Below are 17,655 nucleotides of genomic sequence, written 5' to 3'. Positions count from 1 at the left end.
TGTAAAGTTGCAGATTGAAGGACACACCCATAGGTACGTGTCTCTCACCTCATACTACAATAGTATTATTAACCCTTTCTGCACTGACAAGCAGACACCATGGAAACATAACGCATTTTGCATAATTTATGTTTTATTTAATACATATACGTATGCCATTAAATTACTGATAGAACTGAAATCATTCAATGGAAGAATACAATGACTAGTCTTTCTTTTGCTTTTGCTTAAGGCCTGCTAAAGCTGAATGCTGGATTTCCACCACACCTGTGACATTCACATTCTTAAAATAATAACATCATGATATCAGCACAGTAACTTCCGCATAGATCATTTTTATTGTGCTGTTGCCCTTTAAGTGCCCCATTTGCTATCTGCCACAGTATTTTTTTGTTATGTTAAACAGCTGGCCTGTATACAGAACGGCCTTAAATCTTAAAGTGATGTGCACTGGACAGAAGCCACTCCCTGAATACAAAGCAAACATGAACTTTGAATTCTAACCTTTGTCATGTTTTTCACACATTTCTTGTTCCTCTGCTTTCTCAATACACTCACAGAAATATTTAACCCTAACTTTTAAGATTTATGTAATTTTATTAAATGACAAATTCCCATTCACTTTTTTTAGATCATTTTAACACAAACCTACCAAATAAACCTTACGTGATTCATATTCATTAGTGTAATAAAGATGATATATTTTAAATGCATAATCCTCGGGTTTACGTATTTAATATTAATAAAGTATAACTACTCTAAATGAATAATAATGAGAGTAGTTATTTAAAATACATGAAGTATATTGTTTGAATTGCATAATAATCAGGCTATCTATAGGTTATCTATAGGTCACCTGATTATTATGCAATTCAAACAATATACTTCATGTATTTTAAATAACTACTCTCATTATTATTCATTTAGAGTAGTTATACTTTATTAATATTAAATACGTAAACCCGAGGATTATGCATTCAAAATATATAATCTTTATTACACTAATGAATATGAATAATGTAAGGTTTATTTGGTAGGTTTGTGTTAAAATTATCTAAAAAAAAGTGAATGGGAATTTGTCATTTAATAAAATTACATAAGTCTTAAAAGTTAGGGTTAAATATTTCTGTGAGTGTACATGCACACACAAATAATGACAGATATATTTATTAACTAATCCTCACACCTGAATTTAAAGACTCCTTCTGGAAAATGTTTAAAGTGCGTATTCTGGACCAATTTCGTGGTTTTTTTATATGAAAGTATGTCCCTTTACACACTCATCCAGAAGGGTAATTTTGCACAAGGCCATCTGTCTACAGCAGAAAAAAATAAAATAACAAAACGCGTCTGGAAAAATCCCAAGGGAGTCTGGAGCCAGATTCGTGACGTCACGTGCGGATCCGCCAGCAGGCTGAGAGAGCTTGCATGGGTTCAGTGCACAGCCTGTGTACACCAAGTTTAGCAGCTAGCGATTTTGCATTGAAATAAGGAATTGTCAACTTTAGCTTCAGCTTCTAAACCCATGGATTCATGTACGGTATCAATGCTCATCTATCTATTGTTACACAAATCATATTTTTTTCTAATTACTATTATGTATTTATATATTTCTTCATTTAGAAGAGTACTGGCTGCGGTAGGAGAAAGATTTCATAAGCTACACACATGGAATCGGCTAAGCAGGGCTGTGTATACATTTAATGTGTTTGACAGGTCCCAAGATCTCAAGCCCTGACACGTATATCCCTTGATACATGCGAAGTAAGTGTACTGTATGATCACCCAGTGCTTTTGTGTTGTTTACTTTTGTGTGTGTCAATAAATAACATTATCCGTGTACCACACAAACACAGGAACACCTAATTTAGAGTATAGTCTCTCTTATTTCTTACCCTGGCAACAGTCAACTTGTGAATCGCCAATTTTCTTGGTCTTTTTCTTGGCTCTGCTTTGGTCCTCGGCTTCCGGGTGCCTCGCACGAAGTGCTCCCATTTCTCTCTCATTGTCCGGTCTTTTGGAAAATGATGAATACCAATCCCATCATGATTGGTGGTGCTACACCCTCCTATGATACATCTGTTAACCATTTTAATAATTACGTGATAACGTTGAAGAAATTTGCAGAAAACCACCAGGTCGTTTTCTCATAAACAAACCAGCGCTGACGTAGGATTCAGAGGGCGGCGTCCTGCACGCGACGTCATGAAGATCAATATTTCTCGGGAAATCCAAATGCCAAGTTTTTTCAGAGGCGGACCAATTCGCCTCAAATGGCTTGATTTCAACTGAATTTTTCTGGTATTGCGCAAGGTAAAAAAATTGCACAAAATGCAAAATGTGACAGATATTTGACCAAAGTTTAATATAAAATAGGAGAATTACATTGATCTTGCTCCTGAATTTACCCGTGATATGCACTTTAAGGTTTGCGAGTTAAAGGTACAGTCAGATCATTTGACAAAAGTTAAAATAAACACAGTCGGTCTTTTCAGTGTTCTTTCCAAAAGCCACGCCATGAAAACCCAAACAGTTAAGCCTAGGTAAGACCTGCTGAATGTAAACATGATTCGCAAGTGTTCTAATTGGATGGATGTTGGTGAGCGACATCAGTTCATTTTGTTTTTTGTTTTCATCCTGTTAAAATCCACAGAGATTTTTCTTCTGAGAAATTTTACATCTGCTGGAACATCAGGGAAACTATACCAAATATCTCAAAAAGGTGCCTAAAATTGCTGACTGCACCTTTAATCTGTGAAAAATCACCCAAACCAACTACATGATGATATCAGCACTTTGCAACTTTCCATTACTCAGCAGGTTCACTTCAAGTCCTGGAACATTTTTGCATACAAGATTTACATGCTTCTAAGTAATCATACCTGCGTTGCAGAGCTGATATGATGGTCGTTAGTGTTTGTGCACCATTGTTTCAGCGTATTATAACTCATTTGTTTTGAACTATCTGTTTTCTGTCTATTCACCATCGCTCATATGTGTCTCTGTTGACTTTTGTGATTAATCTCCATGCATGCTGTGATTCTCCTGTGAGGAATGTGGACAGTGAAATGTGGAAAGTGTAGTTCCCAGACTACACACCAGATGGTAATAGAGTATTATGTTAGTCAGTCTGAACGTCATTTAAATGGAACCTGACACAATACCCATTACATAACCTGCTTCTTTTTTCTGTCACCAAGTTGTCCACATAATATTTCAGCAAAAATAGACTCACATTTGCAAAATGTTCAAACCCATCACATCATCTGATATTGAAAAAAAAATCAGACTTACTGAAAGCACAATCACCTCACAAACAAATTCCCCTTTCCTGTGTAACTGAACTCAGCCAGCTCTGCGCATGCAATGAAAGACTCCCACATAATGTGTTACAGCCTTTAAAAAAAAAAGACAATTAAGATAAAGATGGAGTTGTAGTCAGTGATCAAAATATAGTCAAACAAGATCAACTGTGAGCTATTGCTCACTTACGTATACCTCTGCTCTTGCTTATATCAGAATGTAAGCAATCGAAGGAATAGGACACTTATTATGAATGTTGACTTCAACAAATAATTAACCCTGAAACAAGTAAGTAAAGAGCAGTGTTCTCCCCAAATAGCATCCTGGTAAATGGTCACTCTCATCTCATTATCTCTAGCCGCTTTATCCTTCTACAGGGTCGCAGGCAAGCTGGAGCCTATCCCAGCTGACTACGGGCGAGAGGCGGGGTACACCCTGGACAAGTCGCCAGGTCATCACAGGGCTGACACATAGACACAGACAACCATTCACACCTACGGTCAATTTAGAGTCGCCAGTTAACCTAACCTGCATGTCTTTGGACTGTGGGGGAAACCGGAGCACCCGGAGGAAACCCACGCGGACACGGGGAGAACATGCAAACTCCACACAGAAAGGCCCTCGCCGGCCCCGGGGCTCGAACCCAGGACCTTCTTGCTGTGAGGCAACAGCGCTAACCACTACACCACCGTGCCGCCATGGTCATTCTGAAATAGCATTTTGCTTCTTGAAAATAGTGTCAAAATCCACGCTATATGTTTCATAAATACATTCAGTCGGTAAACAGGAAGTCGATGTGTGACAGACCTGAAAACGGTATACATGGTATAGAACAAGTTGAAGCTCAGTACCAAATATCAAGCAGTTGTGATTTGTAGTTGCTGAGAAAAATGTTATGAAAATTTTGTAAATCCACGCTACTGTATATGTTTCATAAATACATTCAGTCGGTAAACAGGAAGTCGATGTGTGACAGACCTGAAAACGGTATGCATGGTATAGAACCCCAAGCTGAAGCTTAGTACCAAATATCAAGCAGTTGTGATTTGTAGTTGCTGAGAAAAGTGTTACGAAAATTTTGTAAATCCACCCTATATGTTTCGTAAATACAGTCAGTCGATAAACAGGAAGTTGATGTGCGACAGACCTGAAAATGGTATTCATGGTATAGAACCCCAAGCTGAAGTTTGTTACCAAGTACCAGGTGGCTATGGCTTGTGGTTGCTGAGAAAAAGGGTGTTTTAGACGGACGGAAATATGGACGGACTGATGGAGGTAAACCAGTATAAAACTTTCACTGGGTTCAAATAACAAATGATTTGATCGAAGCGCAACCTTAATACATTTTTGCTGACTAATAAAGTCTAGCCTAGTTCCCCCCCCCCCCACCCCCGCTAAATGTTATTACCTCCACCAAGGAGGTTATGTTTTCGGTAGCGTTGGTTTGTTTGTTTGTTGGTTTGTCTGTTAGCAACATTACAGAAAAAGTTATGAATGGATTGCTCTGAAATTTTTTCCAGAGGTGTGACTGGGCACAAGTAACAATCCATTAAATTTTGGCGGTGATCCGGATCACCTTCTGGATCCCGGATTTTTTTAAAGGATTTTTGGCGGCGGGCGGCATGGTGGTGTAGTGGTTAGTGCTGTCGCCTCACAGCAAGAAGGTCCGGGTTCGAGCCCCGTGGCTGGCGAGGGCCTTTCTGTGTGGAGTTTGCATGTTCTCCCCGTGTCCGCGTGGGTTTCCTCCGGGTGCTCCGGTTTCCCCCACAGTCCAAAGACATGCAGGTTAGGTTAACTGGTGACTCTAAATTGACCGTAGGTGTGAATGTGAGTGTGAATGGTTGTCTGTGTCTATGTGTCAGCCCTGTGATGACCTGGCGACTTGTCCAGGGTGTACCCCGCCTTTTGCCCGTAGTCAGCTGGGATAGGCTCCAGCTTGCCTGCGACCCTGTAGAACAGGATAAAGCGGCTAGAGAAGATGAGATGAGATGAGATGAGATGAGATTTTTGGCGGAGGTCTGCGCTCTCCGAGTGCTTTTCTAGTTATGGAGATAAAAAAAAAGACCCAGAAATGCTCTAAAATGTCTAGCTTGGACGTTCAAGATAGGGTTTCCTGTTTAGAAGATTGTTTTCTCCAGATCCATTTAGAAAGCTATAATTGTTAACAGTTTTAAAAAGTTCTAGATTAATCCTTTTTTTTCCCTCAGAATATTTCTAAGTATTTGGTTGTTGATGGCTGTTCAGAGCAGACATTTTACCCAGTATCATATACCGGTAACTGCATTAATCCAAACAAGATGGAATAAAAAGAGAGGTTTTTTTTTTAAATAACAGAGAAACGATATCCATGTATACCTCATGAGATCTCAAGACCTCGGGACATGGCTGTCACTAGCATCAGTGAATTAATTTCAATGTATTCATCTTCATATAACCCATACACAAGTTGCTTTATGCAGATAATCTAAAGCAACTTTGATTGAATAAAACCAAATTCTTACCATGTCCTTGTGTAGCTTGAGAAAAGCCAACGTATCCTACAACAGCTACCATTTCAATCTGCTATGGAATCTTGTATTATGTCCATCGCTCATCTTGTGCTGCTCTCTGTGATGAGAGATTGCCAAGTCACCAAGTGACATTGCTCTACACAACAGCCCCGTATTAATTTCACGTTGTCACTTGTCTGTTTGTGATGGAACAGCACATGTGAGTGAGAGGCCTCAGCTGTTCGGAGCATTTGTAACGTTAAGCTTTTTATTACGTATTTATTAGCATACACACTCACTGGCCACTTTAATAGGAACTAGTTCTTGATTCTAAGATTCCTGTTCTTGGCTGGCCGGAGTGGAACCCGATATGGTCTTCTGATGTTGCATGCGGAGATGCTTTTCTGCTCACCACACTTGTAAAGAGTGATTATATGAGTTACTATATCCTTCCTGGCAGCTCAAATCAATCTGGCTATTTTCCTCGGACCTCTCTTATCAACAAGGTGACGGTTCTGTGGTTTCCACCCACAGAACTGTCGCTCACACAGTGTTTTTTTGTTTTTCACACCACTCTGTTTCATTAGAGACTGTTGTGTGTGAAAACCCCAGGAGATCAGGAGTTTCTGAAAATACTCAAACCAGTCCATCTGGCTCAAACCAACGCCCATGCCACAGTGAAAGAAAGTCATTCTTTGAAATCACAATTTTCCCCATTCTGATGTTTGAAGTGAACATTAACTGAAGCTCTTGATTTGTATCTCATCTCATTATCTCTAGCCGCTTTTATCCTTCTACAGGGTCGCAGGCAAGCTGGAGCCTATCCCAGCTGACTACGGGCGAAAGGCGGGGTACACCCTCGACAAGTCGCCAGGTCATCACAGGGCTGACACATAGACATAGACAACCATTCACACTCACACCTACGGTCAATTTAGAGTCACCAGTTAACCTAACCTGCATGTCTTTGGACTGTGGGGGAAACCGGAGCACCCGGAGGAAACCCACGCGGACACGGGGAGAACATGCAAACTCCGCACAGAAAGGCCCTTGCCGGCCACGGGGCTCGAACCCGGACCTTCTTGCTGTGAGGTGACAGCGCTAACCACTACACCACCGTGCCACCCCTATATATATATATATATATATATATATATATATATATATATATTTTATTTTGGTAAGCGTAGTTTGGTCGGGCAGTTGCAAAATAAGAATTTCATTACCCAATAATAAACCGCTGTGTATGTTATTGTGTATATGACAAATAAAAAATCTTGAATCTTGAATAATTAGATTAGAGTTCACCATGACTAATCAAGCTATTTTGTTTATCTATTTCATCATTTTGACTTGTGATTGTGAAGTATTTCAAGGTTAAAATGCATACTAATGGAACGAAATGTCATTCTAAGCGTTCAGCAACTTGGCAACCAGACATTCAGTGTAAAGCCATGTTCAATCTTGTCTGCTGTGCTAAGCTAATTGCTACCTGGCATGTACATTGGCAGATTTAAACAGCTCACAGGACTGTAGAAGGACAACGTGTCAATAGCTCCATCATCAAGGTTTAGAGCATTTATGACTGAATTAGACTAAGAGCATGAAGATGATTTTTTTGTGCCCTTTTCATACTCATTTACATTTAGTCCCTCCTCCTATCTTCCCTTCCCTTCACTTCCCATGATCATCTCCAACCATAAAGTCATTTTGGTGAGGAGTCTTTGTCTTTGTTATGGCTTCTTGAAAACAGCATGTCCCCGGTGAAGCTAGGTTTGTTTTCATTTTCACATCTGCGCGTGGGTGGAAGCTTTTATCTTTGGCCCTCGTTGATCCATCATCACGCTCCGTGTGACAACAGCAATTCAGAGTTGATGCATTTACAAGCCCACTGTCTGCTAACATACTCATACTTATGCATGGCGTCCTTGAAGACACAGCATTCTCAAAACCTGACTGAAAGAAACTGCAAACAAAATCTTTGCACAATCCTTGGCTCTGTTCCATTCTCTGAGACACTTAGAATAACCTGAGCTTTTATTTATGCTTTTCCCCAACTATAGCCCTAAAAGGCAGAAACCAAGAAGATGGGAGCATAAACACATACTTCAGGAAATGTCATTCCCTTGCTTAAAATAAATCAGAGTGCACAGGCCAACAGGCAACAGGTGGGACCACCACACAAAAGCCTCCTGAATGCAGGCACCGTGCCAGTCACGCTGCTGCTATGAGTGAGAGCTGGACTGCTCTGTTCACATAGCACGCAGGAAACCACAGGTCTGTGTACACACACTGAAGAGAAGATCACATGTCCTGCCAAAAAAAAAAAATAAATTATACTTAACCAAAAAGCTTTCTTCCAACTTTATTCAGACAAACTTGACTTCCTTTAACTTTTTTCTGCCTCTTTTACTGTGGTTCTGACTGTAGCTCTCACTCGCCTCCAGCACAGTGCATCCCTGCACAACAGTACAATGTTCATATCATTCTGTAACATATTCTGAACTGTACGGTAGTTATTTTTTATTCCTTAGACTTCTTCTTTCGGCTGTTCCCATTAGGGGTCGTCATGGCGGATCGTCCATTTCCATTTCATCCTGTCTTCAGCACATTCCTCCGTCATGTCAACCACCTACACATCCTCTCTCACCACATCCATAAACCACTTCTTTGGCCTTCCTCTTTTCCTCTTGCCTGGCAGCTCCATCTTCAGCATCCTTCTCCAAATATACAAGACATGTCTCCACCGTACATCTCAATCTCATCTCTCTTACTTTGTCTCCGAACTGTCCAACCTGGGCTGTCCCTCTAATATGCTCATTCCTAATCCTGTCCATCTTCGTCACTTCCAATGCAAAGCTTGGCACCTTTAACTCTGCTGCCTCCAGTTCTGCCTCTTATATTTTCGTCAGTGCAACAGTCTCCAACCCATATAACATGGCTGGTCTCACTACCATTTTGTACAGATCCCTTTCACCCTGGCTGTACCCTTTTGTTGGGTACCCTGATCACTCCTGACACTCTTCTCCACCAACTCCACCCTGCCTGCACTCTTTTCTTCACCGCTTTTCTGTTACTTTCTGCTTCCTCAGACCTGACATGTATATATTTTCATGTTTTCATCTTTTGGTGACGGGCGGCATGGTGGTGTAGTGGTTAGTGCTGTCGCCTCACAGCAAGAAGGTCCGGGTTCGAGCCCCGTGGCCGGCGAGGGCCTTTCTGTGTGGAGTTTGCATGTTCTCCCTGTGTCCACGTGGGTTTCCTCCAGGTGCTCCGGTTTCCCCCACAGTCCAAAGACACGCAGGTTAGGTTAACTGGTGACTCTAAATTGACCGTAGGTGTGAATGTGAGTGTGAATGGTTGTCTGTGTCTATGTGTCAGCCCTGTGATGACCTGGCGATTTGTCCAGGGTGTACCCCGCCTTTCGCCCGTAGTCAGCTGGGATAGGCTCCAGCTTGCCTGCGACCCTGTAGAACAGGATAAAGCAGCTAGAGATAACGAGATGAGATGAGATCTTTTGGTGACTTTCACAATTGCTTGTTCATCTCTAATCTTTTATTAATTTGTGCTAGCAGCGCTGGTGCAATTTGTTACTCTCACTCAGGATCTTTCTATGTTCTTCTTCTTCTCCTAATGTTTTTCATCCATCCATTATCTGTAGCTGCTTATCCTGTACAGGGTCACAGAGAAGCTGGAGCCTATCCCAGCTGACTATGGGCGAGAGGCAGGGTACACCCTGGACAAGTCGCCAGGTCATCGCAGTCCTCCTAATGTTTTTAGGATGCTATTTCTCCCTCAGTTTTCAACCAAATCATCATTAAATTTCACATGAAGAATACCTCTGGACTGAATTACATTGCTATGACTTTTGGTGCTGATCTGGATCACCGAACTGGAATGATCCATGAAAAATGGGCATTTTTACCTCACTGAGCATCATTCTCTATATACCCTTCCGGATCTATAGGGTACGGTGACTAGACATCCTGGATTGTAAGAGCTAGCACAAATCACTGACTTTAGTCACAGTATCTATGTAGTTCTATTATTCTATTTTCGTTTTAAATTTCCCTTACTTAAATGTCTATGTTCTTGAATATTTTGTTAACAGTCCATGCACTTGTCTGGTCTGTTTAGTATGTTACATGTCATGTCATGTCATCGTTATTTGGTGAAATAAAGAGACTCTGATTACTTACCTATTCAATTTTACAGACGACTTATGGATGATAAAATTATATTGCTTTCATTACCACAAAGTATGACTTTGTACATTGTGATTTATTCCACTTTACTGCTGAATTCTTCATTCTGGTTGGTCAGACAGCATTGATTAATTCTCTGTAACAGACGCTGTGACAGCAGTTTGGCTGCAAGGTTTTATTATTAAGGTGCTCATTCTCATAGACTGTCATTTCTACAGCAACAACTTACCCAGGGACTTGTATGGCAGATGCTTCACAAAAATATTTTTTTTTACATGCTTCCTATGAAGACATTTTATTTAGCATTTTGAAAGGCGTCTGTAGTGTCTGTGCTTTGTAACAGTCAGATGTAAAGATGTAACGTTATGCTTTCAGAGAGAGGAAAGTCTTCAGAACAGAAGGCTTGGCACGTTACATTTTACAGTTTCTCTGAAACAATACAAGCTACATTTCTTGTCTTATGGCCTTTGAGAGAGAGAAAAAATAGACTGGGAAGGAAACGACAGTGTCTAGCTGTTATGTCCGTAGAATTAACAGTGAATTTATGTAAAATCATGACATAAAAAAACTGTAAATACAAAAACAATGAAGCAGTGTGTAATTTACATCAATATACTGTAAAACTCCTAACCAAATACCACTGTTAATTTAACAGTAAGAATATGTTGAATTGATCATATTTTTTTGTAGAATTTACAAATTGTTGTAGTTTAAACACAGACAAACTGTAATACTAAAACAGAATGTGATAGTTAAAATTACATCATTGCCCTGTTAAAAAAATAAAAAAATGTCAGTAGAGGCTCTCCGGCACATTTCGTAAACCTCTAAATCAAATAAAATATCTGTCTAGTAGATCATTGCTTGTAACCATCATTTTGGAGCCACAAAATCCAATAATCGAGAACACTCGCAATTCATTCCTAGATGCTTTTTTATTGTACAATGAATATCCGTAAAATTAACAGTTATGTATTGATTATTGTACATTGAATACCTGTAAAATTTACATTTAGTTACCATTAATTGTACATGGAATCCCAGTGAAATGTACAAGTTATTCTGTAATGTTGTTTACATTTCACTGTATTTTTAACAGGATTATTCTGGCAACCACAGCTGCCAGTATTTTTCCGTAAAAACAAAGGATTTTTTTTACAGTGGAGAATGTCAGTGTTAAATGAATTTGGGGTGGGAATAATGGGCACATTGTTTTCCATTATATCATGTCACTCCAACCCATAGTTGATTATTTTCTTACCCTTACGAAAATCTACCATGGTTTACTATGGTTTTACGATGGTTTTTATGTAGTAACCATGATTCTACCATGGTATCTCATGATTATTCTAAGTACTATGAACCAACCATAGTATTACTATGGTTCATCCATGGTAGTAATCATGGTTCTACTATGGTATTTCATGGTGATTCTAAGTACTATGAACCAACCATAGCATTACTGTGGTTTATCCATAGTACTGCAGTAGCTGTGGTAGCATCATAGTTGTATGTGTAATAGGTCATAGTAACTACGAAATTAGTTTAAAAAGGGATAGTATGGTTTTTAAAAAGATGCACTAACTGTAGTATTACCATGCTTTCGTCCAACAGTCAATGCTGTAGAGAAGGATTTCGATCAACAGCCCAGATACATTAACATTTACTTAGAACCTAAAAATTTAAGTGAACATTGAGGTAAAATGCACCATGGTTTTCATGGTTACCCCAAAAAAACATGAAATCCATGAATAACTATAAACCATGGTAAAACCATGGTTAGTTTTCATAGTAAAACCATGGTTAATTTTTGTAAGGGATATCACATTCGCAAGTGTGTGTTTTACTTCTAAAGGTGATGATACATGAGGCAACTTTTTGGGCAATTGTGCTTTGACACTTTCCCATTAAGATTGGGCAACATAATTTCTATCTGAACGATTTGGATCATTTTGGGCAACTTTTTAAGATCATCCAATAGCAGTGAATCACATGACCACCTGATAGCTTCTGAAATTTTCAACAAAGATGGCGCCGTCTCAACAGCAGTGGAGCGAAGAAAAAGAGAGACAACTTGTATATTTTTATGCCGATAAGTTGTTATGTATAAACCCAGAGTGGTGAATTTACCTTATCAAATGCTCAAACCAACAGACATCTGTTTTTATGTGCTCAGGTTGTAATTAAGACATCGATTTTTTTTCTGCAAAGTGTAAACTGCTGTTAGCTAACCACCACTCCATAGAGATGGAATGGGATTTAGTTAAATAGCGGTGGTTTTTGCGAACATAGTTTGCTGAAAGTTATCACTAGCTATGTAGGGATAATGTTAGCTCTCTTGTGTCAAGTTAAAAGTGATGGGCAGCTTATGATTATTATATTTTTGTGAGTTGTAATAGAGATTGTCTGTCTAACTTATCGTCTGATCTAATTTACATCCAGAGCACGACGACTTGTGGAACCCGAAGGTGAAACAGTACAAACTTTAGGATCTAAAAATGAAAGAAAGCCTTTCCGGAGCTCTGTCACCCCCTTTTCCTCCTCAGCAGCCATCTCCTGATCCATATCCTTTTGTCTTTTTTTGCTGAGATGAGAATTAAACAATTATGTTGTTGTGATGTATCTGTCAGTTATCAGTTTTAGCATATGTGATTGAGGCTCGGAGCATTTTTAAAGAGATTTAAAAAATGTTTGTTATTAACAGAATAATGTGGTTATTTTAACTTATAAATGTTAAAATAATGGCAAATTATCTTTTGATCAGAGTATCTGTTCAGTTTTGTTCCAGAACTGATACTTACTTGAGTGAAATAAAGGCTGAAGCCAAGACAAAAGCGACAGCTGCAAATGTTTCAGTGCCCATCTTTGCGGCATCTGTCTCCCTGGCAATAGATTTGCTCTTATCTTATTGGTTTTTGCCAATTGTCTATTGCCCTAATTAGTTGCCCTGTGTCTCACTGGGTTGCTGGTTGCCCCGTATATCATCACCTTAAGACAAAGCACAAGCTCATATCCTGCATGCTTTCTCTATAACATTTTCATTTTTGTACTTTCTGTTATCACTTATTTATTGTAAAATGTATGGCGTTAAAGGAGAACTGAAGTCATTTTTAAACTTGCTTTATTTCTTCATTAACGTGTTATTCAATTACGTTTTCGGTTTTAGTAACCTTATATCGTGACTCGTATTGGCAAATAATTGCAATTAAATATTAAATTCGAAAGAGGGCACACGCATCCTTTGACAACATTGGCAGATGTTGGTCACTTTGATTTCCGTTGTACGTTTTATTTCCGTCCTACGATGTCTCGCACAGGTCTCAACAAATCTCGTTTTTACAGCCACTGCTTTGACATATGGACTGATATATCTCATCTCATCTCATTATCTCTAGCCGCTTTATCCTGTTCTACAGAGTCGCAGGCAAGCTGGAGCCTATCCCAGCTGACTACGGGCGAAAGGCGGGGTACACCCTGGACAAGTCGCCAGGTCATCACAGGGCTGACACATAGACACAGACAACCATTCACACTCACATTCACACCTACGGTCAATTTAGAGTCACCAGTTAACCTAACCTGCATGTCTTTGGACTGTGGGGGAAACCGGAGCACCTGGAGGAAACCCACGTGGACACGGGGAGAACATGCAAACTCCGCACAGAAAGGCCCTCGCCGGCCATGGGGCTCGAACCCGGACCTTCTTGCTGTGAGGCAACAGCGCTAACCACTACACCACCATGCCGCCCATTATTATTACAACCCCAATTCCAAAAAAGTTGGGACAAAGTACAAATTGTAAATGAAAACGGAATGCAATGATGTGGAAGTTTCAAAATTCCATATTTTATTCAGAATAGAACATAGATGACATATCAAATGTTTAAACTGAGAAAATGTATCATTTAAAGAGAAAAATGAGGTGATTTTAAATTTCATGACAACAACACATCTCAAAAAAGTTGGGACAAGGCCATGTTTACCACTGTGAGACATCCCCTTTTCTCTTTACAGCAGTCTGTAAATGTCTGGGGACTGAGGAGACAAGTTGCTCAAGTTTAGGGATAGGAATGTTAACCCATTCTTGTCTAATGTAGGATTCTAGTTGCTCAACTGTCTTAGGTCTTTTTTGTCATATCTTCCATTTTATGATGCGCCAAATGTTTTCTATGGCTGAAAGATCTGGACTGCAGGCTGGCCAGTTAAGTACCCGGACCCTTCTTCTACGCAGCCATGATGCTGTAATTGATGCAGTATGTGGTTTGGCATTGTCATGTTGGAAAATGCAAGGTCTTCCCTGAAAGAGACGTCGTCTGGATGGGAGCATATGTTGCTCTAGAACCTGGATATACCTTTCAGCATTGATGGTGTCTTTCCAGATGTGTAAGCTGCCCATGCCACACGCACTAATGCAACCCCATACCATCAGAGATGCAGGCTTCTGAACTGAGCGCTGATAACAACTTGGGTCGTCCTTTTCCTCTTTAGTCCGAATGACACGGTGTCCCTGATTTCCATAAAGAACTTCACATTTTGATTCGTCTGACCACAGAACAGTTTTCCACTTTGCCACAGTCCATTTTAAATGAGCCTTGGCCCAGAGAAGACGTCTGCGCTTCTGGATCATGTTTAGATACGGCTTCTTCTTTGAACTATAGAGTTTTAGCTGGCAACGGCGGATGGCACGGTGAATTGTTTTTGCAGATAATGTTCTCTGGAAATATTCCTGAGCCCATTTTGTGATTTCCAATACAGAAGCATGCCTGTATGTGATGCAGTGCCGTCTAAGGGCCCGAAGATCATGGGCACCCAGTATGGTTTTCTGGCCTTGACCCTTACGCACAGAGATTCTTCCAGATTCTCTGAATCTTTTGATGATATTATGCACTGTAGATGATGATATGTTCAAACTCTTTGCAATTTTACACTGTCGAACTCCTTTCTGATATTGCTCGACTATTTGTCGGCACAGAATTAGGGGGATTGGTGATCCTTTTCCTATCTTTACTTCTGAGAGCCGCTGCCACTCCAAGATGCTCTTTTTATACCCAGTCATGTTAATGACCTATTGCCAATTGACCTAATGAGTTGCAATTTGGTCCTCCAGCTATTCCTTTTTTGTACCTTTAACTTTTCCAGCCTCTTATTGCCCCTGTCCCAACTTTTTTGAGATGTGTTGCTGTCATGAAATTTCAAATGAGCCAATATTTGGCATGAAATTTCAAAATGTCTCACTTTCGACATTTGATATATTGTCTCTATTCTATTGTGAATACAATATCAGTTTTTGAGATTTGTAAATTATTGCATTCCGTTTTTATTTACAATTTGTACTTTGTCCCAACTTTTTTGGAATCGGGGTTGTATTATTATTATTATTATTATTATTATTATACTGTACACTCATTGTAGACCAGTCTTTTATGATCAATCATGAACTTATCTGACTGTTTTCCTCATAATATTAATTACCTACTAACTTTGTACGTTAAAACTGACGAGATTTAATGCCACCCTAGAAGGCACAGATACGCTATATGTATGTTAGGAGTTCAGGTTGTGTTAAGTAACCAAGCACAGTTTTCTAGCTTTTCCCGAGGCAGCTTTCTCGGTCTCCACCGGTTCTGTGAGGTTCTCTGAACACTGAGCTGCTCATATCTCTGCATGGATATCAAGCAGCTGCTGCTGTCCATCTGCTTCAGTAAACCATACATGCACAGCACTGACAGACAGTGAGGCCGGGCCTCACACACACACACACACACACACACACACACACACACACACACACACACACACACACACACTGTGGAAAACTGTCCCGTGAAAGACAAACTTCAGGGATTTTAACACGAAGCTGATGGATGAGCTTTTGAAGCCAGTTTGAAATGCAGCTTTCTTTAAATATGAAGCTTCTCGAAAACATTCCAGTGCTGCAGATCTTCCTGCTGTTGCATCTCAGCCTGATTAGTGGCGTACAGAGAGGTGGGTCAATGTGCTTTCTTTCTTTACAGCTGAAATCCTCAGTGACTGGAACTTAGCTTGAATGAATTGTTTTCACAGTTATCGTTCAGTGTCTCAATATATGCCAGATTTATTTCAATACAACTTTGACACTATTAAATAACTGTACAGTGATTATCCCATGACATGAAAAGGATCCAGCACCGGGTGTCGAAGTCATGACATTGTCACAGCATTTGCACCTTTACATATTTCTGCTACTATGGACATAATAGTTTCATGACTATGAATAACATCTACTGGAACATAATAGCTACAGGCAGTTATAACATTTGTGAGCTTATATTTGATCCCTTTCACAAGTTTACTATAAAGTATTTACATAACTGACATATTCATCACAATGCTTATTAGATTGTTGCATAAAATAGCTGCATATCTTAAAGTCATGACAGGATTTAAATTAATTCATTTCTGATTTTCATATTCCATGTGCTGAAATGTATAGCCAAGTGATGTGATCCTGGAAAAACCTGAAATCATACATTTCTGTTTATGGTATCGGATGAAGATGTATTTGATCATTTTGGGACTTGCAAATGTCTCATGAGGAAATCAAAATGAGGACATTAAATGTGACAGGATCATGCATGGTTTCACCAAAAACAGTCTACAAGAACATCAGGAAGAGTTTTTAAAGAGTCCCCAGAAAATTAAGGATTATATGAAGAATATGGATTTTGCAACCTTTAAGGCTGTGGTTCCCAAAGTGGGGTTGAAGCATTACCAAAGGGTCCGTGATTTTCAAGTTTTGTTAGAGTGGTGGGAAAAACTTTCTGGTCCCAATAAACAACCAGCATCATTGTACACGTTTATAATAATGTGCATGATTAAAAAAAATACTTTATTAAATAATTCAGCCCTGGGCGGGTGTAATTTTTTTAAATACAGTTAAAATGGGTCCCTGATGGGGGGAAAAAAACATTTAAGAACCCTTGCTCTAAGGTATCTCCTATAAACAGTTGACTATTATGTACTCAGTAGGCTATTAATAAACATCTGATAAGGTCAAAATTATTATGCATTGCATATCATCATTGGAAAGCTGCTTTACAGATGAATGACAAATTATCTTATGAATACTGAGCAAACATTTTGTTTGAATTTGGCAAACTGCTCTGAAGGGTGCTTAGATAGACAAGCCATAAAGTTGACACTGATATATTACAGGCAAAATACCTGCAATAAAACCACCGCATCAGTGGAAAATAAATGAACGAATGATCTCTCATCGCCTTTATAACAAAGGACATCGATCTTGGCCACAGTAAAAGAACAACTGAGGCATTACAGAACAAAACAAGAATGATGATGTGAATGTTGGAGAGCACATCCTCTGAGATCAGTGTTAGTTTCTGGGGTGTACTTTGTTTTGTAGTTTAGTTGGTTCAGTTTTAAATAAGTTACAGATGCCTTAAAATTGTGAGAGTCGTTTAGGACTCATGCATAGACAGGATTGGCCTGAGCAAAGTAAGTTTTTGGCTTATGTTCTTCTAAAGCTCAGGAACAGTGCTAGGAAGAGGTGACATATCCGCTGATGCTTTCCAGAGGACCGGGACGGAGCAGTTAGCCAGTGCTAATATTTCCACGTGAGAAAACTGAGTGGGGAATGAGCAAACTTTGCAGAGTCATGG

General features: G+C 39.6%; 1 protein-coding gene across 1 annotated transcript in view; it reads left to right on the top strand.

The window, feature by feature from the left end:
• The first annotated feature begins 15,813 nt into the window (after window positions 1–15,813).
• The window catches only part of musk (muscle, skeletal, receptor tyrosine kinase), a 59,396-nt gene continuing 57,554 nt past the window's right edge, over window positions 15,814–17,655 (top strand). Inside the window, exon 1 of the mRNA XM_060908245.1 lies at window positions 15,814–15,982. Coding sequence (XP_060764228.1) covers window positions 15,886–15,982 — 97 coding nt within the window. The 5' untranslated portion in view covers window positions 15,814–15,885. The remainder of the gene's footprint in view (window positions 15,983–17,655) is intronic.

This window comes from Neoarius graeffei, chromosome 25 (genome assembly GCF_027579695.1).
Source record: "Neoarius graeffei isolate fNeoGra1 chromosome 25, fNeoGra1.pri, whole genome shotgun sequence".
Taxonomy (NCBI): domain Eukaryota; kingdom Metazoa; phylum Chordata; class Actinopteri; order Siluriformes; family Ariidae; genus Neoarius; species Neoarius graeffei.
Note: the sequence above shows the minus strand (reverse complement) of the source record. Positions and strands in the feature narration are given on the sequence as shown.